Source organism: Malaclemys terrapin, chromosome 6 (assembly GCF_027887155.1).
Source record: "Malaclemys terrapin pileata isolate rMalTer1 chromosome 6, rMalTer1.hap1, whole genome shotgun sequence".
NCBI classification, from domain to species: domain Eukaryota; kingdom Metazoa; phylum Chordata; order Testudines; family Emydidae; genus Malaclemys; species Malaclemys terrapin.
The window spans coordinates 41,904,694-41,931,059 of record NC_071510.1 but is presented as its reverse complement, the minus strand read 5'-3'; the positions used below and the strand labels follow the sequence as shown (position 1 = coordinate 41,931,059).

Genomic DNA, 26,366 nt, shown 5'->3' with positions numbered 1-26,366 from the left:
CAAAGTGGTTTTCCTGAGTTGGGGCCTTAGTGTTTAGATCCTTCATTATTTGTGGATAGTTATGTTTTTCTGTCTCCTTCTTGCTCTTAGCTATTGCTTAGCCAATGTATAGTATGTATTTGGTTCTTTTAATTTTTCCTCATAAATTAATCCCTCTAGCTCTATCATCAATTGTGTAGCTTTTTTATACTTATTCCATTTTTTTTTTCTATTAACGTGGTGTCCGGAACAGAACACAATAATCTACGTGTGGTTGCAGTGGACTTTTATCTGCCTGCTCTGATGTGATGCCTTAGTGTATGCAGGGATCTGAAAATCACAATTGGTCCATTTTTTGCAGCCATGTAGCAATACATGAGTTTGTATATTTTGCAGGTTACTATCAACTTTCATTCTTCTTTTCGTAATTATTCCTATTTATTTCACTTTAGGTGTGCATGTGCACCTCAGATGAGAGATTTTTGGTAGTGGTATCTGCATGGTCCGTGCTACCTGTGCTCTGTACACCCGCTTGCTCTTATCTGAGGGCAGGGCAGACCTGCCGCTGCTCCAGTTCTTTCTCAGCTGCCCACTGCCTGAAAGGGAACTCTGGAGTGTCCATGGATTAGTGTACCTCTAGTCTTAGCCAGATATCTTTGCCTAAATCTTTTATTTTTATGGTATTTGTTATTAAATTTATTTTATTTTTGAACTTACCTGCACACTTTTTGTGGGGTTTTTTTTGTTTGTTTTTTTCCCCCCAGAGGGTCCCCTCATTTTTTTGAGGTCAGGCTTCCCACATCACTTAGAGCCTTTTTCTTTGTTTGAGGTGTTGTTTTTTTTTTTTTCCTTGATGATTATGCCCCAAACCCTTGGTCTTAAATGCTACCTGACCCATAGAAGGTATTTACCTCTCAACAACATTCATTCTAGTTGTCTCCAATATCTGGTGGAGATAAATATCCCATCAATGTGCAAGATCTGCATTGGATTTGGAAGCAAATCCAGGAAACTGAAGGAGGACAGACTTAAGCTGCTCCTCATGGAGCATTCTATGAGACCCTCCTCCAACTTGGGGCCTGACTGCCCTGTCTGTTCAGCAGGTTTGACTAGTCTAGAGCACCCCTTCAACTTCCATCGCTCCACTCTAGGGGGCAAGAACCATGGAGCATCTCCAGAGAGTAGCTCAGAGTCCTCAAAAAAGATGAGACATACGCCTCCTGATAGAGAGGCTTTGAAGAAAAGGGATAAATAGCCTCAGAAATCTGTTAGCAAGGAGACATTGTATCCTGGTATGGATATAGTTGAGGGTCCAAGATCCTCCTGTACTGAGCTTCCTGCACTGACTAAGAAGACTTTTAGTGCTCCCTGCTCTGAAAAGTCTCTTGGTGTGCAGCTTCATCCGGTACTTATGGTAATATATGGCTCTGAACCAGCCATGCAGTGCCAGCCAGTACAGAGGAAGACACCTTTTCTGACTTGGATATGTCCATTCAGGATTCCATCATCTTCCCATTCAGACCTCCTCCCCAGAAGTCTATTTTGAAAAGAGGGTCAGCAGGAACCAGACACATGTGAGTCCCTGAACAGCCTCCTTGCTATAACCTCTTTTGGGGTTCATTGTCCTTCCCCTATGCCCTACCTCAGTGTCCCTTCTGGAGTCCTGGGCCGCATATGGAGACCAGTATTATAAGAGCACACTCTGTGAGGAAGGACCACCAGGGGAGAGAGCCACTTGTTCCTCGGGACCCCCCCCCTCATCTCTACCCTTCTCTAACCAAGAACTGTGGGCTGGTAGAAAGGCAACACCACCCACTAATAAGTCCTCTTCCTCACCGGATGAAGCTGTAATGCTTCCTCCACATTCCTATGCAGATGACTTCAAACTTTTCCAAGACTTCATGTAAAGAATATTTGAGTCTCTGCAAATCCCTCTGGAAGAGGTACAGGAGTCACAGCATAGCCTGGTGAAAATCCTTCATACCACCTCCTAGGGCAGGATGGCCTTGTCAAGAAATGACGACTTGCTAGAGCCATCAGGAACAATGTGTTAAACACCTGCCTCTGTCCCACCCACTTGGAAGAGAACGGACAAGAAATATTCACTCCAGTGGCACAGAATACCTATTTGACTATCCTGAATTGATTGGTGGTTGATACTATGAATGAAACAAACAGCATGGTTCCAGGTCCACATGATAAAGAGTATAAGCGGCTGGACCTTTTCAGTCATTAAAGTTATTCCTCAGCCTTATTACAATTTAGGGTAGCAAATTACCAAGATGTAATTGCTCAGTATAATTACACAAACTATAATAAATTTCACTCATTTTATTGAATATCTTCCACAATAACAAAGAGACCGGTTCCAGGCACTCATCGCTGAAGGACAACTGGTTGCCAAGGCCTCATTACCTTCTCTTGTCTGTGGCAGTTTCAAATATATAAAGGGCCATAGAACCATCCAAGAAAAGACGTAGGTTCCACCTCTGTGGTTGCCCAGCTACCAACCTGCATCAAACCACCATTTTGATATATTGGTTGAGAGCCACAAGTCACTTCATTATCTGGATCTTGCACTCCACCACCTTTCTACTTCCCTTTTCCTGCCTTATGGGGACCATCTTTCCGATTTCATGCACCCATGGGAATGAATCACTTTGAACCGGTGGGTGGTAGAAGTCGTCACATCAGGCTATACCATTCACTTCAACTCCATCCTTCCTCTCTACCCACCCTTACTGGAAAAAGACTCTACTCCAAATACTTTCTGGAGCCCAAGAAGAAGGCGGGATGGGCATTGAAGCACTCTACTGCCCCAAGAGTATTCATGAAGTTTCTGTCAGTGGTGGCTGTCCAGCTGAATAGTTAGGAGTGATTGTCTTTCCTTACCAGATGATGGACTCCTCAAAGATGGTTCTTACAATGAGGTACAATCAGCAGTTGAAAAGGCCCTACCTCTTTTCAATACACTGGGACTAACACTCAGCAGAGAAAAATCCACTTTGATACCTACCCAATGTATTGAGTTAATTGGGGCCACCCTGAACTCCTAAACTACCAGGACACACGTACTGTCAGACAGATTTGTCATAATGTCCAATCTCATTTCCGAGCTTCAGTTAAGTCCTCAAAAAACAGCGAGAACCTGCGTTCAGTTGTTGGATCACATTGCGACTGTACATTTGTGACACTTTACACCTGATTACATTCCGGATGCCTTCAGGATGGGCTCAGAACCATCTATGCCTGAAAAATATTACCTAAACAAACTGGTATTTATTCTACAGAAAGTCCTCGAGTCCTCATGTGCCTTTTCTCCCCAAGATCTCCCAGACTTCCACATTCACCAGGACATTCAGTAACTCATCTTCTACTCTAAACTGCACAACTCTAGGAAAGAAACCAGTGTGCAATTCCTGGATGTTAGGAGGGCACTAGTGTTCTGCCTAGAAAGAACATGCTTTTTGTGTCCTTCACAGACTTAATCAGTAGAACCCCTGTTTCTGCCCAAAGACAATCCAGGAGGGCACTAGCATTCTACCTAGAAAGAACTAGACCCTTCAGAGTTTCTCCTAGGCTCTTTGTATCTTTCACAGACAAAATTAGTGGAACCCCATTTCTGCCCAAAATGGGCTTTGGGATGCATTTTGGCCTGTAGCAAACTCTGAAAAGTGCATCCTCCCTATAGGGTGACAACCCATTTCACTAGGGCACTATCCACCTCAGTTGCTTTGGGCAAGAATGTCCCCATCATAGATATCTGTAAACCTGTCACCTACTCATCTGTTCATACCTTTTTCCAGCAGTACCCTGCAGTGTATATTTCCAGCTCTAATGCAGCCTTTCGGATGACTGTTCTCCAATATATATTAGGCAGGACTCCTCAGCACCTGCCCCCTTAATGTGGACACTGCTTTGGGAGTCACCTAGGATGACCAGACAGCAAATGTGAAAAATCGGGACAGGGGGTGGGGGGGTAATAGGAGCCTATATAAGAAAAAGACCCAGAAATTGGGACTTTCCCTATAAAATCAGGACATCTGGTCACCCTACAGTCACCTGAAGTGGAGCGCACATAGAGACACTTACTTGAAGGAGAAGGGGAGGTTACTTACTTGTAAAGTAGCTGGGCCTTCAAGATGTTTTGTCACTATGCGTGCTCTACTACTTACCCTCCTTCCCCTGCTACCAAAAACCTGTGATCAGAGGAGTAGTGATTCATGAAACCCTCAGTGTGAACTGGCAAGGGGGTTGTAAGAATATCCTGATTCTGGTATGTACATTCTGGCTCATCAAAGAATGTCATGTGGGGTCTTAAATGAAAACCAGAGTCACATTGGTCATTAATATCATTGTGAAATATAGGTACAGATACAATATAAGGAATTATGTGCATGTATACTGAAAATCTTAGATTCTGTATCACAGCAGAGGTAGAGAAACAGGTTTCCTGTCAGATAAAAGATGTTTATTTGCCTGTCTCTCTGTCAGAATGTAGCTTTAGCATTGTAAGTTAACACAATGGAGGCACATTTACATATGAAATCAACAGAGAGCTATGAAGTCAACAAGGAAGAGCACACAGCAGAGGAAGAGAGCCTTACCTGGAGATACATTTCAGGGGTTTACTATTCTATATTTGTAGAACAGAGAAGACACCCTGTCATGCTGCACCTAGGAAGTAAATGGGAGTGCATTTACATTCATGAAAATGTGATCTCAGCCAGCCTTGGTTGAAAAGGCTGAAGAAGACAATTGGGGTGAGATAAATTTCTTTAGACAGGAGATTAGCCTGTTAAGCTTAGGGTCTAGAAAGCATATTATGATTTTGTTTTATATATAACCCTTTTGTTTCCATTATTGTCACTTACTTTGTTTTGGTGCAGTGATATTAAACAAGGAGCTGATAGTACAAACTGAATCATACAAGCTGGTGTATACACTGCTCCCCTAGGGACAGCAGACCCAGAATTTTTGAGTGTGTTCTGTGGAAAAGGGGCTGGACACTACAGAGGAATGCTTTGAAATGGGCTTAATGACTGGGGTATCCCTGTTGTTAATCTGGCAGGCAAAGGCAGGGCTAACATAGCTCAGAGGATAGAGCTTGGGTAGCTAACAGTCTGGTGATATCAGGGAGCTGATGCCCAGTTAAACACAAGCAAGTCTCCCTCATGCTGGAGGCAGGGGCGTAACAAGGTGACTCAGTCTTGAGTACCTTGAGAACTAGCACGATATGGGGACACACACACCTAAAGTGGAGTACCCATCGGGACAAATCACTAGTTACTGTACAAGTAAGTAACCTTTCTTCTTTGAGTGATTGTCCATATACATATTGCACTGTTGCCAGAGTCTTTTCTAGTCAGTGGTACCTGTTGGAGTGGCACATGTGCCCTGCCAACCCTTGTGCCTGCAGCCAAGGGCATAAAAGGTGGGGCTGCACCAACCAACTCCAGTTGCTTCTCGCTGCCCACAGTTAAGAGGCAGAGCTTATCACGTCTCTTGGTATACTATCATTTGTCTTGTAATATTAGTGTAAATAGTTAGATAGTTTTTAGTTAGTGGTAAGAGGTTTGGTTTAGTATTTTTGATAGTTTCTGTTTAAAATTCCAGAAACTTCAACATCTACTCCTGATGATTACAAGGCTTTTCAGGAGTTAATGAGGACAGTAGCCTTGACACTCGGGATCCCTGTGGATGAAGTTCAGGACAGGCCACATAGATTATTGGACATCTTGCACATTTGGTACTAGGATGTCTAGCTCTCCTTTAGATTTTGCTAAAATATTGTGGCAGATACCAGCTTCACTGGGTCGCACTTTGAAATGTGCAGACAGACATTACCGGGTACTATTCACTGGGTCTGTGTAACCTTATATTTACTCAGTTCTGGGATCTCTTGTAGCTACAGCTGCAAATGAGATCTTGCCAGACTCAGCTAGGATCTACTCTAAGCATAAGGAACCTAAAAGATTAGACCTTTTTGGCAGAAAATGTTATTCCATCTCTAGGCTGCAGATGGGGATTTCTAATTACTGAGAGGTATTAGCCAGGTATGATTTCATAAACTATAATACAATGCAAAAATTTATTTATAAACTCTAAAGAGGAGTTTCGGTCCATCTTAAAGGACAGCTGGTAGTGAAAACATAATTGCAGACTGCTCTGTAAGCAGCTGATACGGCATCTAAATCAATGGGAACAGCTATACTAATGCACAGATACTCTTGGTTCTCCTGTGATATCCCTAGAGAATTACAAATGACTATTGAGGACTTGCCCTTTGAGGGTTGTAATTTATTCCATGATCTTCTAGGGCAATGCTCATTGAGAGTATACATACCAGCCCCAAAATGCAAACACTTCAAATGTACCAAAAGCAGCCTGTGTGTCATCAATCCAGGTTCACACAACTTCTCAGGGAGCTGCAAAAATTCTCTGGAAGAAGCCTATCATTAACTGACATATCATTGCCCCTGCCTCCCTCATCTTCCAGGCAACAAAATTGACTCAATGCCTGGAAGCAGTTTACCAGTTACTTCAGATATTTCTAACCTATCTCCTCCCGTTGAGGATGGACTGTCTCACTTCCACGACTTCTGCATTACAGTAATAGACCAAAGATAAAAGAGTTTGTGTAGTGTGTTATACAGTGCAATATCACTCCCTATTCTACCCTCTGTCTTCTTCTCCCTCCCCCCCATCCCTATTTAGGAGCACCTTTCACAACAGCAGGTTAGAACAGGGAGTACAATCACTTCTAGCTCTCAGTGCAATAGCGCAGGAACCACACCACCTGAAAAGGAAAGGATTTTACTTCAGGTATTTCCTTATTCCCAAGAATATCCTACATCTATCCTACATCTCAGGGCACTGACCATTTACATCAAAAGGGGCAAGTTCAGAATGGAATTTAGCAATAATCATCCCAACCCTACACCTGAAAGACTGTTACACTGCTCTTGATCTCCAGAATGTGTATTTTCATATTGCAATCCATCGGACATACAAACGGCTTTGCAAATGAGCTCAGGGAGGTCATACCATGCATAGGGGGTTGCATGAAAGAAGGTACAGAGGTGATTCTGTGAAATGTGACAAATAACCAGACATAGGTGGGAGATGTGGCAGAGCCCAGGGGACATAGACAATACAAACCTTGACAAGGGAGGATAACCAAGGAGGGACAGAGTTATGTAGCTTTGAAGGTGTTAGCAAGAAGCTTAAATTTGATATGCTATCATATGGGAAGCCAATGGAGGAATTTAAAAAGGGGATTTACATGATTAACTTGATTGGCAAGGAAGATAAGTTTAGTGGCAGCATTTTGTATAGACTGAAGGGAGGCAATGTGTGTGTTTGGGAGGCCAGAGCCTGGGGAAGTTGCAGTAATTCAGACAGGATGTAAAGACAACGTGAATAAGAGATTTTACGGTGTTGGGAAACAGAAAAGAACAGATTCTGGAGCTGTTGAAAAAGAAGTGGCAGAATTTAGAAATGATGTGGATGTGTGAGCAGAGGAGTCGTCAAAATGTAAATGTGGACAGGAGACTGTGAAGGATCATAGACCAAGAATCTAAGTGGAGCAGCTGCATATCCAGTATAGATAGGAGGGATAGAACAGATGCTTCCCACATACTATGAATTGAGAGGGTAAGTGGAGTCCTCTCTGAACAGTGAATCAAGAGGCCTGTGTGTGAGAGAGAGTGCGAGAGAATGGGGTTAAGGTTGAAAATTGACCTCACACTCACTTTGGGAGCTGGCATCTTCTTCCTAAAGTTGAAAGTAATGAGAAGACAGGCAAAAAGAAATGTAATTTTAAATACTCATGATTTTAAGATATTCTTGTGATTTTTTTTTTTTTGAGGTGTGTGTGTCATGGGGTGTATAGGCCCCATGCTGGCCTGGCAAACAAATGGTTAAGGGGAGGAACTACTGGCCAATACTGATTGGCAACCTCACAACAGCTTGGAGAATAAAAGAGTTGAGAAGCAGAGGGATAGGGCGGCTGCCAGAGGAGCAAGCAGGCTGGAGAAGGAAACTCGTGCCAGCAAGCTGCTGAATAGCTGCCCAGAGACATTACCGAGAGAAGGCATGATCAGGTCTACAGGCCGGAGAAGCCTACATAAATTTGAGTTCCCCTACAGACCACTCAGAGACTTAAAAACCAAAGGGATTTCCAGATCCTCTGACTACCAGGACCAGCTGACTTTGCCAAATATAAGAGGAAAATCCACACACCCCAGAGGGACTGAAATCAGCACCCTTCATAGCCCAGAATGGGACTGCCATAGAGACTCAGGCAAGAGGAGCTGACTGACTGCCCCACCAAATCGAGCAAACTCAGTGCAATACTCCGTCTAACCAAACGGGGTGCTGTTGCACCAGCTCACAGAGTGGTCTTATTAATTTTGAAGGCCTGGTGTTGGCAATACTGGCTACAGGAGGAAAAAGATGGAGGTTAACAGTGTGGGCTGTCATGGGCTTATCCATGAACACAGATATCCCTCCATGCACAGACACAGGGAGATGATATACCCTATGCAGTTATCCTAGGTGCTCTTTACTGAGAGTTTGCTGCACTTAGTTTTATTTCAGATATAAATTCAAATATACAAGGATTTTTTTTCTGTGTTGATAAATGAAAACAATTTTCAGAAATCCTGGATATATACAAATCAATCAGAATATTCACTTTGTGGCAATTAGGCTAAAGATACATCAGTGAATCTATATTTGGTTCATTAAGTATGTATATGATATGGTGATTTTTAAAGAGAATTGCTATTTTCTAATAAAACTAATGCATCTTTGAATTTTATTAGAAAATAAAGTAATACATCACATGGTGTGCTATGTTTGAGTAAGCAGAAACTTCTGTAAATTTACATTTATGGTGATATAAATAACTGTTCTTTTTAGTGAATGATACTGTTTAGATTAGGGTTTTTTAAATTAAAACTGATTACAGCATTTCATTTGTCTAGCAAACTATTATCTTCCCACATTTATGTAGTATTTATATCATTCTTAAATGACATCTCATGCTTGTGTTGCTTAGTGTTTGTTTTTATAGTGTAGTGATGTGTCCTTGCGAAATGTATTCTACGTGTTTCCTGGAGAAATACTATTTCTCTGAAGGAGAGGGAGATAGTTAAATAAAAAGGTGAAACTGACAGCCCTTTTCCTGGAGCTGTATTTGTGTTAAAGTCTCCTTTATACTGAGCAGACAGCAAATTAGTATCTCATTTTCTCAGATATTATACATCCTTTTTTGCACAGAGCCAAAATAAACATGACTCTTTTAAATGTCCTATTCAGGGCTCCTGAGTCAGACAAAACTCCCATTGTCACCAATAGAAATATAGGATTCCCTCATGGCAGCCAAGAGAGGTGGTGTAGGCAGCCAAATTGCATGCATTATGGAGGAGGGGGAAGCCTGCCCAGGATTCAGCATAGTAGATAGGAGTTGGACGGCACCTACCATACCCTGCATTAATGAGGAGGCGGGATAGGAAACAGCAATGCTTTTCCTGTCAGCTTTTCTTTCACCCCACAACCCTTTTCATCTATGAGGGAATAAACATCTTCCTGGAAACCCAGGTTAAGAGGCCAGGAACCCATCTTTTTTATTTATTTATTTGTTTGTTTATTTATTTAAGTCTGCTGTTTAACGTCATGAAAATGGCAACAAAAATATTATCTGCATGGTGGGACAACCATTTGACATTCTTCACTCAGACAAGATGTTAACATTATCTTACTGGCTTTGCATCTGCTTACTTGAGACTCCCTTTTTTTCCTGGGTAATACAACTGCAGTTGTAATGAGCAGACGTGTTCAAGCTGGATCTCTACCGGAAGCTGCTTTTGTGTAGTTTTGTCCATGAGGGTCCCTCAATATTGATTTGAAATAGTCCTTATTGGTTTACCTTCAGGGCATTCTACAAGTGTCATATGTATGTGCAGGTTTTTGGGCTCAACTGAGTTGCATGGGGAGGTTAGTATTTTTTTTTAAATTATTAATCTGTTTGTTTATAAAGATTGGGGGCACTATTGTACTGTACAACATTAAATAAAAGATAGCCCATGCCCATGTATGTGGGTTAGGATATGTTACTGAGCATCATTTTGGTTTTGGATGGGTTTTAATTAGAGCTGACTGGAAAACAAGAATTCTATTTCATGAAAGATTTCAAAGTTTTGAAATTAATTTTTCCCCACTGGAATAAAACTGAGACCATTAGAAATTTTTCATGAACTAATAAGAAAAAGAACTAATAGCCTAGTGGTTAGAACCCTTTCCTTAGAAGTGGGAGATGCAAGTTCAAGTCTTTGTTCTGCCTGATTTGGTTCAGGGACTTTAACTTTGGTTTCACAGATCTTAGGTGGGTGCTGTAAACATTAGGATATTAGCTATTCTGAGTTGGATCTCTGTCTCTTTTGTTTTCTCTCTAGCTGTGCTCATCCTGATCTTACTAATGAAACTTTAATCAAAACAAATACTTTCTGCTAAAAGTTACAGTTCTAACATATTGGCATTTTCCATCCCCTCTTCTTCCCCCCACCCCCAAAAAAAGAAAAAGCTGTGTCAAAAAGTTTCTGACAAGTTCTCATTTTTATTTTTAAAAGTTATCAAATCATCAAGAGCCTGGAATAGTTTCTTCTTTATATCTAAATCTAAAATGTCAGGACATGAACCAAATTAAAAAAATGATGTCAAAAATATCCCGGGGTGAAAGTAACATTAAGCACTTACCGGTACTGGGGCCAGCTCCGGCCCCCGGAAGGGGTGGGGTCTCGGGTGGAAGGGGCAGGGCTGGGGGGTCAGCATCCACCAGCCAGCTCATTCGCACTGCCTGTCCCGCCCTGCCCGAGGCTCCAGTGGTGATTTAAAGGGCCCTGGTCTCCAGCCGCTGCCCCAGGGCAGCTGCCTGTTCCCCTTCCCCACTCTTCCCCCCTGTTGGCAGCCCGGGGGGCAGGGAAGGGTCAACAACGTTAAAGCGCTTCCGTGGCAGCACTGGCAAGGAGGGTCCTTTGCCATGGCAGCGCTTCAAGGGAGGGTCCTTAAAGCGCTGCCGCGATAGCGCTTTAATGTCAGCTGCGTACGGGCCGGTACTGGCGGCCACTTCTTACCGGTACACTGTACCAGCCTACTTTCACCCCTGAAAATATCCTATGCTATCCTGATACGAGGGGTGTTGTTCAGCCAGCAACTTCTCTATCATCCTCCTTATATGCATCCGAAGAAGTGGGCTGTAGTCCACGAAAGCTTATGCTCTAATAAATTTGTTAGCCTCTAAGGTGCCACAAGTACTCCTGTTCTTTTTGCGGATACAGACTAACACGGCTGCTACTCTGAAACCAGTCATAACTGGATGGCTCCAAAGTATTAGTTGATGGTTTCTGAAGCATAGGTTAAATTCTGACATATTTCAGCTGGGGTAGCCTTGTGCCTTAACTGAAGGGGTAATTGACAGTAGATCCTAAATTTTGAGCTTTCATAGATACTAGAAAGTCACCTATTTTGGTGCTTATGGCTGAGCTGGTGGAAGAGGCAGGAATGCAGTCTCTATCGCTATACCTGTACCCGTTTTAGAGCATAGTGCTGTCATCGTTCACTTCCTCCAGTAACCCTAACCTTAAACCTTAACCCTACTTCTTGGCTTGGTCATCTGTCCCCTTGCCAGTGCACCACATTGGTACTGTTTAGATGATCTAAAACAGTTTTGACTGAGCAAAGATAAATGATCTTGTCTGAGCACAGAGTGGATGGAGCCAAAATGCAAATCTCCAGCCTCAATCCTATTCAGCCAATATAGCTCTTGATCTGAAGCAGCCCCCCACTATTCGAGTCCGAAATTCCTGTGCCCTCCTAAATCTGTCAAAGTACTTCAGCCCTGACCTGCTGTTTAATTTATTGACTCATTTCAACCAATGGTACTTAAGTATGAAAATAACCTGGAGAGGGAAGGAGTGATAATTTGGCTGAGTTACCTCTGATGTCAGAATGCGACTCTGCCTGCAGCACTAAGTATGGATATCAGACTTTTCCATTGTTCCTTTTCAGTTGTCACCAAAATCAATAGGGTTCTTCCCACTGATGCTTACAATATTCTCTGAAATCATCAGTCTTTAAAAGTTATTGCATTAGAGACAAGTACCAACAAGAGTGTTCAAGTTTTACTGAAACAGCACAACTATTGTAACAGTTCTTTTTAGTAGGACAGCATATTTAAACTCTGAAATAGAAAATGTGTCTTCCAGCAAGATATTTATGCACAAGACCTTTTCTAATGTATTTCTCAGACATTCCCACTAGAATTCTTAGCAATGCAATTTAGCACCTTCTGCTTTGCAAAGAAAAAACAAGAATAAGCAAAGGTTTTTAAAATATGAAATTCCATTATTATTTAGCTATTTCTTTGCATTCTAGATAAACATACCTTATCTAAAATTTTAATATAGAAAATAAGTGATAAAAGAAATCCAAAATCACTGGTTTGATTTCTGAAAATTCTTTTTTGTTATTATTTTATATAGTGTCAACAGTGGGCTAGTGATGGACAAGCAGACAAAGTTCATTGCCCTAAAGTTACTGTGGATATATTTTCCCAGAAGAGTTAAAGTTGTTGAAATCAGATAAAATTGCAATTCACTACGAAAAGCACTTAAGCAGTTCTTTTCTGAAAAGTAACCTATAAAAATGGCATTGTGGGAGTTCCATGTTTGTCTCTCAATAACTTCATATTAAATTTCTGCCTTTTTCACACACTTTTTTCCCCTAACTGCCAGCCCTGCAATGTCAGCCTGGGCTCTAAAAGTCAATCTGCATGTTTTCTGAGTTGTACATCTTCATCAGTGATTTGATTCTGCAACTGAGTCTTTATCATGACATTAAAAACATGGCTGGATGGCTGTTAAAATTCATGTAATACATAAAAGCAAAGGATGAGTTCTAAAGTTCTGTATAAGCCTACAAAGTGGGGTGGACTAGCTTTCCCTAATTTGGCTTATTATCATGTGTCACAATTAAAAGATGTGATCAACTGGGTTAACAATAGACCAGTGGTTCTCAAACTTTTGTACTGGTGACCCCTTTCACATAGCAAGTCTCTGGATGCGACCCCCTGATAAATTAAAAACACTTTTTAATATATTTAACACCATTATAAATGCTGGATGCAAAGCAGGGTTTGGGGTGGAGGCTGACAGCTCATGACACCCCATGTAATAACCTCACGACCCCCTGAGGGGTCCCGACCCCTAGTTTGAGAACCCCTGCAATAGACCATCCAAACACTAGGTAAAACTTGAACAAGACTGGAATCCTAGATGTTCATAGCTAGTCATAGTAATTGTTGCTTTAAGATGAAATTTAGGTCACCAGAAATAATAATAATAAAAAAAATCACCTATTCATCCAGATTACTTTAACAGCTTTGAATAAATTTTCTAAACTCCTGTTGGTCAGGCCCTTTCCCTTAGCTACTTTCATTAATAATCAGGAATTTATCCCTTGTAACAGTCAAAGTGACTATTTGTTGTGAGTAAGAACTGAGATTACTCAACTGGGAGAGCTGTTCCTAATTTGAAATCATAGTGTAACAGGGCTTCCACTTACTGAGTGCCACTTCATGGCCAGAGCTCCCCCTGCAATGCCCTCCCTCAGCTTTCTCACTCCTGGGCCCTTTTTGAGCTTTACAAAGCCCTTCTTTTGTATAGAACCATTCACCACTTGTGGCTGGTTTAATGACCACAAACAGTTCCACATAGTATTAATGTCTCAAAAATAAAGTTCAGCAATGCAACCCAAGAGTTCACAGTTATTTCTGGCTCTTATGCCACCCATACAGAGCTCTTTTGCTGCCAGCATCTGTTCTTCACAGGGTTACCACTCATAGCCGTTTCTTTCTGGAGCTCAGCCTTCAGGCTCTAGCTTCCTTCTATCATCTTCTCCCTTATTCTGAGTGAGAAGGCTGTCTATATGCTGCCCTCCTCTAGAGAGCGCTTCTAAATTGGCTGGAAGAGAAGAGAGCGTTTCCCCACCCTACAGTACAGTGCTCCTGGTCCTAGTCCCGTAAAGGTATGGTGTCCTGTCCTCTGCTACCCAATCCATCTACTAATTCCCCAGGACTGCTTCCTCTCTTCAAGGCCATTTCCTGGATCTTTGTTTCAGCTTCCTGGAAATGGGGTCGTCTGGCCCCATCTATTCTTAAAGGGCCAGTATATCCCAGTACATGTACCAAGAGATATGTAATAATATAAAAATCCCGTGTTTTTAATATTTACAAGTGAAATAGTTTTTTTGTGAAATTTGGATACAAGTTGGCCCTATTTAGACCTTTAACTACATTTGAGGAGTTTACAACAGTTTTTGACTGTGTCAAAAGCCTTTCTAACATTCAGATATATCACAGTTATTGCTTCTCCCTTATTCACAAGACTTCTTACCCTAATCAAAGGATATTTGGTTGGTTTGACATGATTTGTTCTTGAAAAATCCATATTGATTAATACTTATCACCTTATCTTTCTTACAAATCTTTTTTTTTTATTTGCTTCATTATCTTTCTGGGTATCAAAGTTCAGCTGACTGGTCTATAATTTCCTGGGTTGTGCTTATTCCCTTTTTTGTAGATAGGTACTATATTTGCCCTTTTCCAGTCCCCTGGGATCTCTCCCATCCTCCAGTTCTCTGAGATAATTGCTAATCACTCAGACATCTTTTCAGCCAGTTCCTTAAGCATTCTAGGATGTATTTCATCAGGCCCTGCTGACTTGAAGACATTTAATTTGTCTAAGTAATTCTCAACTTGTTCTTTCCCTATTTTAGCCTCAGATCCTACCCCATTTATACTGATGTTCACTATGTTAATCATCTGATCACGACTAACCTTTTTGGTGAAAGCTGAAACAAAAAAAGCATTTAACACTTTGGCCATGGCTGCCTTTTCATAGAATCAAATAAATGTTGGGGTGGAAGGGATCTTGAGAAATAAAGTCCAGCCCCCTGCACTGTGGCAGGACCAAGTAAAGCTAGACCATCCCTGACTGATGTTTGTCCAAATTGTTTTTAAAGCTTCCAATGATTGGGACTCTACGACCTCCCTTGGAAGCCTATTATAGAGTTTAACTGCCTTTATAGTTAGATTTTCCTAATATCTAACCTAAATCTCCCTTGCTGCAGATTAAGCCCATTACTTCTTGTCCTACCTTCAGTGGACATGGAGACCAACTGATCACTGTCCTCTTTATAACAACCCTTAACATATTTGAAGGTTATCTTCTTTTCTCAAGACTAAACATGCCCAGTTATTTTAACCTTTCCAGATAGGTCAGGTTTTCTAAACCTTTTAATATTTTTGTTGCTCTGTTCTGGACTCTTTCCAATTTGTCCACATCTTTCCTAAATTGTGGTGCCCAGAATTGGACATAGTACTCCAGCAGGGCCTCATCAATGCTGAGTAGAGTGAGACAATTATGTCCTGTGTCTTACATACAATACTCCTGTTAATACACCCCAGAATTGTATTAGCCTTTTTTGCAACTGCATCACATTGACGATGCATATTCAGTTTGTCATCCACTTCAAGAGCCAGATCCTTTTCAGCAGTACTAGTACCTAGACTGTTATTTCCCATTTTGTAGTTGTGCATTTGATTTTTCCTTCCTAAGTGAAGTACTTCGCATTTTTTTATTGAATTCCAGCTTGTTGAATTCAGACCAATTCTCTGATTTGTCAAGCTCATTTTGAATTTTAAACCTATCTTCCAAAGTGCTTGCAACCCTCCCAGTTTGGTGTCATCTGCAAATTTTATAAGCATACTCTCTACTCCATTATTGCAGTTATTAATGAAAATATTGAATAGTACTGGACCCAGGACTGAACCCTGTGTGGTCCCACTAGATATGCCCTCCCAATTTGACAACAAACCATTGATAACTACTCTTTGAGTAGGTCTTTCAATCGGTTGTGCACCCATCTTATAGTAATTTCATCTAGACCACATGACACTAGTTTGCTTATGAGAATGTCCTGAGACACTGTTTCTGTTTTCTGCTATTTTCTTTCCCTCATTGAGTAGTGGTCCTATCCTGTCTTTGGACTTCCTTTTGCTTCTAAAGTATTTTTAAAATGTTTTCTTGTTACTCTTCATGTCTCTAGCTAGCTTAATCTTGTGTGCCTTGGCCTTTCTAATTTTGCCCCTACCTGCTTGTGTTGTTCATTTATATTCATCCTTCTTAATTTGACCTAGTTTCCACTTTTTGTATGACTCTATTTTGAGTTTCAGGTCATTGAAGATCGCCTGGGTAAGCCAGGGTGGTCTCTTACCATTCTTCCTATCTTTTCTATGCATTGGTATAGTTTGCTCTTGTGCCTTTAATTATGTCTCTCTAAAAAGCTGCCAACTCTCCTGAACCTTTTTTCCCTTAAATGTGCTTCCCATGGGATCTTACCTATCAATTCTCTGAGTTTGGTAGTTTCTTTGAATATAGGACAGCCTTAACTTACACACAACTTAGTGTTTTTGTGTATTAACATACCTGTAAATGTTGGGTTTTCTTAGTAATTTATGGGGTTTTTTTCAGGTCTGGATTCTATCTTCTTTTTCTATTTTTTTCCTGTTTGTATATAACCCTTTCCTAGTATTAAGACTGCAATAAATTTTAACTTTTAGTATCTGTTTTCCAATATGTAATGGAGACTTTTTATTTGAACAACCGTAGTACTATAGAGAAGAATGAAATAAAGTATAATGTGGTCTTTGAAGGACACCTCTCAATAGTAATGAGGGATCCAGAGACATGCCTTTAGAACTAGTAAACATAAACACTACAGATGAAGGTTAATAAGACGGCAAGAAAAAACTAATTTATTTTGTTCTCCTTTGAAAAGATTCACAAAATTGAATTATGCAGTTGATCACACAGGGAATAAAAGTCATTAAATGTCTGTTTAGAGAGAGAGAAAGAGCTTGGTCCTGCACAGTAGAGATGTGAAGTTTTGTGTATATATAAGTGCAAGCTAAAAATGATGAGTAGAACAGGGAGCACATTGGACCCAATCTGGCAACAATGTGTGCTGCAGTGGACTGCCAAATTATTCTTCCCTAATAGTGGAAATAAGGCTAAAAAGGAGAGGATGTAGCTAACTGCTACAGAAGTATGCTAAGGAATTTGCTTAATTCCACATTTCCTCAAACACGTCCATTTTCCACTCATATCCCTCCCCTATTTTATTTTGCACTGTTAAATATAAGGGAGCAAATATAGAAGGGATTGGCACTAGCCCCCACTTCTTGCCTCATACTACACAAGCAATGTAGTATGAGGCATGAAGTTAAAATAGAGCTGAGTTAAAATAGATCATGTAATCTATCTAAAGAGAAACATCCATCCACCAAAATTTGAACAAATCTTCATATTCATCTCAGAGCACAGCCATAGCATGCAGAAAGGATTGTGAGGATGTATCATTGAGACAGAGATGCACACTTCTATAAATCAAAATTGGGACCTAGTGTAAAACCATGTTTAGCATGTGTAAAATGTAATCATGAACTGATATCAATTATTTTTTTATATATATATATATATATAGAGAGAGAGAGAGAGAGAGAGAGAGAGAGACCTATCTCATAGAACTGGAAGGGACGCTGAGAGGTCATTGAGTCCAGCCCCCTGCCTTCACTAGCAGAACCAAGTACTGATTTTGCCCCAGATTCCTAAGTGGGCCCCCTCAAGGATTGATTTCACAACCCTGGGTTTAGCAGGCCAATGCTCAAACTACTGAGCTATCCCTCCCCCCAGTCAAAGGCTTTCCTCACCATAGTGAAAGGTTCCAGCAGTAGGGAGCTACTGAAGCTTTTCCCTGCTGCCAGAGCCTTTCACCAACACATGTAGTTACAGTGTGGACACAGCAGGATTTTCATTGTGGTCTGTAGCTACATATATCCTACACACTGCCACCAGTGAGGTGTAGTGCAGACATAGCCTTAGATTGAGTAGGACCCATCTCTCTATTTAGGGATGGAAAGTGAAGGAGAGCAGATATCACCTCAAAGATATAGGGGCCCAATTCATTGAGGAGAATTTGGCCTGAGGAAAAACTCATCACCATTTTCAGTGTAAGACTATAGCACTGGAATTTTTTTTTCTTTCCTTTCCTCTTCTGTTTTATATGTCATTTTTGCCTGACAACTTTTATTTAAATGATTAACAAAAAATTAACAGTGTGGTCTGTTTGCTTGTGAGGTAGAACAGAGACTGGGGGGCTGAGAGAGCGTGTCCACCAGAGGCCCTTTAAATCTCAAACTGTCTGATTGGTCTCCCTGCCTGTGTGACAGTGTAAGAGCAACCAGCTATTGAAGCGTAAGTTACACAAGATACTGAAACATTTATGACATTCTGATAGTGTTCAAGCTCTAAAACTGGTACTATTAGGGATGGGGGAAGCATAGTCAGGGAAACTGTTGGAACTGCCATGCTAGAAGACAGGAAATAAAATGACTGGCACAGGAAGCAAATGAGGTTAACAAGGGTCTAACAGTAGATTTCTTTGACTCTACTTGTTTGGTTGTTTCCAACCTGGAGTAACTGGAAGAGGAGAAGGAGTTAGCAATCAGCGTGCCCCCAATGGAATGAGAGGCAGAATGAATGCTTATTTTGATGTAGCTTTTTAGTGATTATTTTTATTATTATTTGCAGAAGAAAACAATACCAAAACAAATTACATGCTTGAGTAAAATATGCTGCCCAAGAGGAACAAATGGAACACTAATTTATACAGTATGTGGATGTAAATGTTTGTCAACAAAAATAAAGCGAATAAAAATATTCAATTCAAAAATAGAAATCGTCTTGAACCATAAAAATGAAATGTTGCACAACAGGGAACTTTGAATTTCAAATTAAATATATTTGTATTAAAACCACTAAGAAGGAAACATTAGAAAAATAGGATAAAATAAATAGGGTAAAATAAACTGGGTGACTGGGCAACAAAATGGTAGATGAAATTCAAGGCTGATAAATGCAAAATAATGCACATTGGAAAACATAATCCCAACTATACATATGAAATGATGGGGTCTAAATTAGCTACTACTACTGAAGAAAGAGATCTTGGAGTCACTGTGGATAGTTCTCTGAAAACATCCACTCAATGTGCAGCGGCAGTCAAAAAAGCTAACAGAATGTTGGGAATCATTAAGAAAGGGATAGATAATAAGACAGAAAATATCATATTGCCTCTATATAAATCCATGGTATGCCCACATCTTGAATACTGAGTGCAGGTGTGGTCACCCCATCTCAAAAAAGATATATTGGAATTGGAAAAGGTTCAGAAAAGGGAAACAAAAATTATTATGGAACAGCTGCTGTATGAGGAGAAATTAATAAAACTGGGACTTTTCTGCTTGGAAAAGAGACGACTAAGGGGGGATATGATTGAGATCTATAAAATCATGACTGGTGTGGAGAAGAACTAGGGGTCACCATAGGCAGCAGGTTTAAAACAAACAAAAGGAAGTATTTTTTCCACACAACCTGGAACTCTTTGCCAGAGACTGTTGTGAAGACCAAGACTATAACAGGGTTCAAAAAAGAACTAGATAAGTTAATGGAGGATAGATTTATCAATGGCTATTAGCCAGGATGGGCAGGGATGGTGTCCCTAGCCTCTGTTTGCCAGAAGCTGGGAATCAGCGACAGGGGATGGATCACTTGATGATTACCTGTTCTGTTCATTCCCTCTGGGCACCTGGCATTGGCCACTGTTGGAAAACAGGATACTGGGCTAGATGTATCTTTGTTCTAACCCAGTAAGGCCGCTCTTATGTTCTTATTTATAAACAGTTTAAAAAATATCAACTGCCATGCCTATAAATAATGCTGGATATACATTTTTTTCCCTTCTCAGATTTCAGAATCATTCTTAGTATCTTCATTAGTCTGGATTGCTTTTGGTAGGCATCACAGAAAGAACATACACTGCAATATTCTTAGTCCATATTCATTTCTATAGTAGTCTCTAATATTGACCGCGTGTGTTTGTTTTTCTATAGTAGCATGAAGTCTCTAATATTGACTCAGCAAGGAACTTTTTATTTTCTGAAGGCTTCATTGAGAGCTTACAACTCTGAAAAACTGATTTTCAGACTCCGGATGTCATTTCCAGCTGCCATGGAACCTTCTAGTTACAACATTTTAAACTCTTAACAGGATTTCATTGCCTTTTTTAAATAAGTCAACATTAGGGTTACCATTAGTCCGGATTCCCCCGGACATGTCCGGCTTTTTGAGTTAAAAATAGCGTCCGGGGGGAATTTGTAAATGTCCGGACTCCCCCCCCCACCCCCCATGCAGAGCACGCGCGGCTAACAGGGCAGCCGGCCGGATGGTGCCACTTACATGGGGCTCCGACAGCCAGAGAGAGCCCCTCCTCCTCTCCCCTGCAGCAGAGATCACTCCCTCCCTCCCTGCATTCGCAGATCGCCTCCGGCAGTCTGGAGCTCCTCCCTCACTGCTGCCCAGCGTGCCGGGACGAACGGCTCAGGCCGTTCCTGAGCAAGCTCACAGAGACATTAGGCGAAGGCCAACAACAAGGGAGCCAGGGGGTCGGAGAAGGGGCAGGGAGGTTTTGGAAGGGGCAGTCAAGAGATGGGGAGGGGTCGGGAGTTCAGGGGGGGCTTTCTGGTGGGGGTGTGGATAAGGTTTTGGGCAGGCAGGGTACAGGTAGGGGGTAGGGTTTTGGGGGGCAGTTAGGGTGTGGGGGGTCTTAGGAGGGGGAAATTAGGGGACAAGGAACAGGGAGGCTTAGGTAGGGGGTGGGGTTCTGGAGGGCAGTTATGAGCAGGGGTCCCAGGAGGGGGCAGTCAGGGGACAAGGAGTGGGGGGAGGGTTGGGGGTTCTGGGGAGGGGGAAGTGGGAGGGGCAGGGCTAGGGCAGGGCAGGGCTAGGGCAGGGCTCCTCCCATCCTCTTTTTTACTTGCTGAAATATGGTAACCCTAGTCAACATACATCCTCCCACCTTTACTCTGAAGCATGCTCTCTGGCAAGGTGGCTGAGTAGGTGGAGCATTATCTGTTGCTTTTTATTCATACTGCTGCAAGGATTTTTATGCTTCAGCATATTGAATTAATAAACAAGCTGTAGGAGTGCAAGAATGTATAAATTTTTTTTAAAGTCCTAACTATTTATCCTTCTACAATTTTTTTTATTTAAAATATGGATGAAACTATGGAACTTGTCTCTCTCCTTAAATCTCAGATTACAGAACTTGTTTATATGATTCACACAGGGAGAAAAAAAATCCTTAAAACCAGACTTTATTCATCAAAACTATTATAATCTTCTGTCACTTATCATGTGAAACACAACAAAACACACGTTCCACATTTCAGCCTTTTTGCAAATTTTGATGGCTTATGAAACATATTGGCACGTTTGAAGGTTGAAAAGTGTGCTTTCAGGACTGACTCAAAGCTGGTTGAAATTACTCTCATAGACTTCAATGGGCTTTGGATCAGATTCCACCAATGCTTGTAGAGCAATTATGATTTGGGTTAACAATTTAGGATAAGACAGAGGGCACAGGCATTCAAGGAGGATGAAAACATCACTAGGTTTGATTACTCTTGAACAGAGATTTTTGTGTGATGCAATAATTTGTATGACCTCTTTTCATGCACAAAATCTGCTTTGAAGTCAAGTAACAAGATGATCTTTCTTGGATTAAATAGTGGTCTCATCATTTCACTTCTTTACTGAGTCTCCCTTTTATAAGGCCAGAGATTAGTTGGAGAGTAAACGTATGTAGCCTTGTCTTGTCGTACTGTTAAGAAATCATCTTTACCACTTGATTAAGATTTTTGGAAAAATAACAGGTCAGGTACTCTTTCCAAAAGAACAGGCTGTGCAAGAGCAGTACTGTCTTTGTATAAATGGTTCACAAAGGAAATATTTCACAAAACTTCTGGTGGTAAGCACTAATTAATCTAACCTTCAAAAAGGGTCATGTCAAAAACCTCCATTTTTCTATCAAACTTTAGCAGCAGTATTAAAGTTTGGGATTGTTTTCAGAATCTAGGCTTTATAGTCCATATGGGGAAGAGTTTCTATAAATCTGTCACAAAATCTCTTTTCTAAATGAATGAGTCAGTACCAGAAAAGAGAGTAGAAAAAATCTGTTATAGTCAGAATTTTGCAGAGGTAGTCAGGATGATAGAAATGTTCTAATTGAGAAGTTCTCAAAGAGTCCTTCCTGATGAGCCACAGAATGAAATGAGAACCATGCTAGAGGGGGATTGGAGTGTTGGGAGGCCTTAAGGCATATTCTACCAGGTCCAAGGCTGCCTGACAACAGCATGTCTAAGAAATATTTCTGTCACTGAGATAGGGAAGGTTGCTATCTGAAGTTCAATTCATAAATTTATGCAACATTACTTTTTTGACTTGGCTTTCAGATATAGGGTGGAATTGTGTTCTGAGCCTACTGAAGTAGGTGACACCTGGGGCAGTGGAGTGCAAAGGTGGGTTTAAGTGGGGAAACTCTGTTTTCAATACTCAGAGAAAGGCTTTATCTGTACTGGGGGTTTTGATATAGTTACACCACTTCAACAGCATTCACGTAAAAAGTGATGCACATGGATGCAGCTTACCTCAATTAGAAACTCAGGTATATCACACTAATGCAAGCCAGTTTTTACACCAGTGCATCACATCTATACTAGGGATTTATACCAGTAGCTGCACTGGAGCAAAAATCTAGGGTAGACAAGGCCAGAGGAAACTTACTTACCTAGGAAATGTAATTCTTAGAATAGATGAACAGCATCGATCCACACTTCTCATCCACCTTCCCTAGTTCTCTTGAGAGTAGATTATGATTTAAATAGAAGGGAACTGGAGTGAGTTCCAGGAGGCTGTTGTTGTGAAGGAGCAAATATGTGGTCCACTGTTTTCCAGGTGGTTCCGACTTTGGAACTGAGAGTACATGCACTCCCAAGAGTGTGGCTCTGAGATGTCAGTACTATAATGTGGTAATTGCAGTCCTATCCCACAGATGTCACATTCTCTATTGTTTAATAACTGTTAGAACAGACATGTGCCCCAACTATTTCCTATTGCTTAGTAACCATTAGAACCATTTAGCACTGGACATTCTTTTTGCAAAATACCATGTCCCATAAACTGCCTGGTGGTTTTTTGTCTTTGTTTTGTTTTTACAGGTACAGCAGGTGCAGACCGTGCAGCAGGTACAGCATGTCTACCCAGCACAGGTGCAGTATGTGGAGGGAAGTGACACGGTCTACACAAATGGAGCAATGTAAGTTTATTAATTGGAATTTCCATACTTGGCAGGATGTGTGGTTAAATACACATCTCTAATGACATCTTACTGGTTTCAGTTTTTTAAGTGGATGAGAGAAACTGTCAGTGGTTAAAAGCTTGTTCCTTATAGTGTCACTTGAAATAATTCTTGGGAGAAAATAGGAGATGAATTCACATCATTTAAATATTTTTTGATAGAACTTTTGCCTTAAAATTAATACAGGTATATTTCTGCAACTGTTTTAGTTGGACCTACTTAACAATTACATCTATAGTATTCTGTCATATTTTTTAACCTTTAGTTTTATGGGTAAGTTTAAATCCTAGCCATAGAAAGGGTTATCTAACTTTGCAATAAAGTGACCATATCGTAAAAAAAGACTCATGTTATGGGCCACGTCCCCTTCCAATTATAATCCTACTTGCAATTGCACTATCTACCTGTGGCAACTACAACAATTACTTGTGGAAAAGAAGTGATATGTTTTTACTGTGTTTAATGAGATGTGTCCTTTCCCTTGCAGGAGGGAAATAAGAGTCACATTGTCTCAGTTAGCTCTACATGGTCCCCTTCTCCAGTTATCTTTCTCTTCCATCTGTGTTGTGGTGTGAGTGCATTTAGGAGCAAAGAACACACAGAAGCATGTGTGGTATCAGCAAAGATTTATTTATTGATAATCCAGAAGTGACACAGCAGAATCAGCTTTACTTCCAGGTATAGCGACTCTTCTGAAGTTAACTCTTTCAGTACCTTCCAGCACAACTTGGTCTTCCTCTCTTCCTATGCCTACTCCCTTCTCCCAGTGCACATACTGCCTTGCTGCTTGTTTTCCTTCTCTCTTGCACATACTACTCAACTAACTATTCTATTCTAGGTAGGGCTGGTAGCACTGCCTGTTATTAAGATTGCCCAACTCTTCCAATTATAAGGCCCTATTTTCAGTTTCTTATCAGTTTGCCAAACTTTAACTGTTTGGGCTGGAATTTTATGTGTTGGGTGTCTGCCTTGGGCCAAATTAGTCTGAAAAGTTTCAAGTAGAACAGTTCAGCTATTATACTTTGTTTTGTCCATCTGAAAAAATTCTGGCTATCTTTCTTTTGAAATGCCCTAATGCCCCCATTCTTTGGAACACAGACTTGAAATTTCGCAGGGGCAGCCTTTGTCTCAGGGATTTGCCTTTTGCCATGCCAGTGAACATCTGCCAAAATTTGGCCAAGTTATAATCCTTTGAAAAATTGAATTTCACACATGCTCAGAAGAGATATCTTAGATTTTAGTAGCTACATTTCCCAAAGATTCTGTCTTCAGTGGTCATGCTGCAACCCATGGCTGAACAGAACTCCCCCTGCAATTGCTGTTGTGGACTGCTACAGGGTATGCTATATGTGAGACCAGAACTGAGAGCAAAGAGTCTCTTTCTCCGCTGCTCTCAGTGACTGTCTTCCTGGGCTCAAGCAGCATGGATGAAGAAGCTGCCTGATTTGAATGCAGAGGGAAGAAAAGCCAGCCTTGAGGAGGCGTGGCAGTGAGAGTAGATTGGGAAAAGGAGCCTGTGGGGTGGAAACTGGGTCTGCAAGCTGGCTGTGGGAGAGAGGGAAACTGGGACTGGCTGAGCAAGGAGGCTGGGACTGGGGTCCAGGAGAGACTGGGACTGGCTGAGCCAAAGAGTGGGACTGGCTGGGCAAGACTACTGGAGCTGGGGGAGAGAGGGACTGGGAGCCAGTAGACAGCGAGGAGAAAGATCGGATGAAGAGCTAGGGGACCTGATTGGGATTGACTGGGCAGTGAGACTGAGACAAGGGACTGGGGGGAGGCACCAAGGTTAGATGAGCAGCCTGGGGAAAGAGATTGCCATTTGGAGCCAGTGGGCACAGGGAGCATGGATGAACCACTAGAGGCCAGGACGGAGGCAGTTCAGATGAGCCATGGGGGACAGGGAGGTCTGGGCCTAGCTGGGCAAAGAGACTGGGGACAAGGAGTTGGGGGTAGGGAGGAACTGGAAATGGATGGGCAAGGAGACTGGGACTGGAATGAGAAGCTTGAGCAGTGGAGACTGGGACTGGATAGGTAAGGGTAATGGGACTGGATAAGGAGCCAGGGGTGGGGAAGAAACAGGACTGGAACAGGGACAGTTTGGAGGGGATGGGGCAGAAGGGGTCATGCTTGGGGAAATGGGCAGAAGAGTCTGCCTGTTAAAGCACATTCTCCTCTGGAGCCTGGAATGGAACCCAAGATTCTTCTTTATGTCAGTGTAAATCCCAGTGTAGTTGTGGATGCGTCCCGTGCTCATGAGATTGTAGTCTTTTGACTAGCAGCGTCCCTTGGGACGGTTCATGTACCCTGTGCCTCCTTGTGCTCCCATGTGAGGGCATAAAAGTTAGACCAGCCATGTCCTTTCCATAGTTCCCTCTTACCATCTGTGGCAGTGAAATGGAATCCAGTGATATCCAACCTGCTATTCCCTTTTTGCAGATATAGTGCCACACATTGTTTAAATCTTCTCCAGTTGTCTTCCACATTTCCAAAGAACTTCAAATCTGGTGGGGATTTTGTATAAGAGGCTGGCCAAGACAGCAAAATCTGCTGTAGATCTTTTGTAGTAGGAGGCCAAACCTAGGAAACTGTGCACTTCGGTTACATACCAAGATACAGGCCATGCTCTGACATATCCACCTTCTCTGGATCTGGGCCTGCTCCCTCCATAGAGATCATGTGCCCCAAATATGTCACCTCGCTAAAGAAAAAGCTGACACTTAGTGGCCTTAACTTTCAGCTTGACCCTTTCAACTTCTTGAGTACTGATTTCAGTTTCTGCAAATGTTCTTCCAAAGTTCGGCCTATCACAGTGATCTCATCCTGGTACATTTGGTAGTATGTTCTCTGCAAGTCCGCTGACACGATATCCATGAGCCTCTGGAATGTACCTAGCACATTACACAGACCAAATGGCAGCATGTTGAGCTCAATAAGTCCCTGCTTGGTGCACAATGCTGTTTTAGCGTTATCTTCTGGATACACCTACATTGGCCAATACCCAGGTCAAG

General features: G+C 41.6%; 1 protein-coding gene across 4 annotated transcripts in view; it reads left to right on the top strand.

Moving 5' to 3' along the window:
* Nucleotides 1–26,366, top strand: part of RFX3 (regulatory factor X3) — a 230,499-nt gene that overhangs the window by 110,194 nt on the left and 93,939 nt on the right. For 3 of the 4 annotated variants that reach the window (XR_008445484.1, XM_054032733.1, XM_054032732.1), the window contains exon 3: nucleotides 23,219–23,316. Coding sequence is in view for 2 of the 4 variants with exons in the window: in XM_054032733.1 (XP_053888708.1) it covers nucleotides 23,219–23,316 (98 nt within the window). In the remaining 2 variants the exon portion in view is untranslated. Of the gene's footprint in view, nucleotides 1–23,218; nucleotides 23,317–26,366 lie in introns of those variants that run through there. The other variant, XM_054032735.1, reaches the window with a different exon arrangement.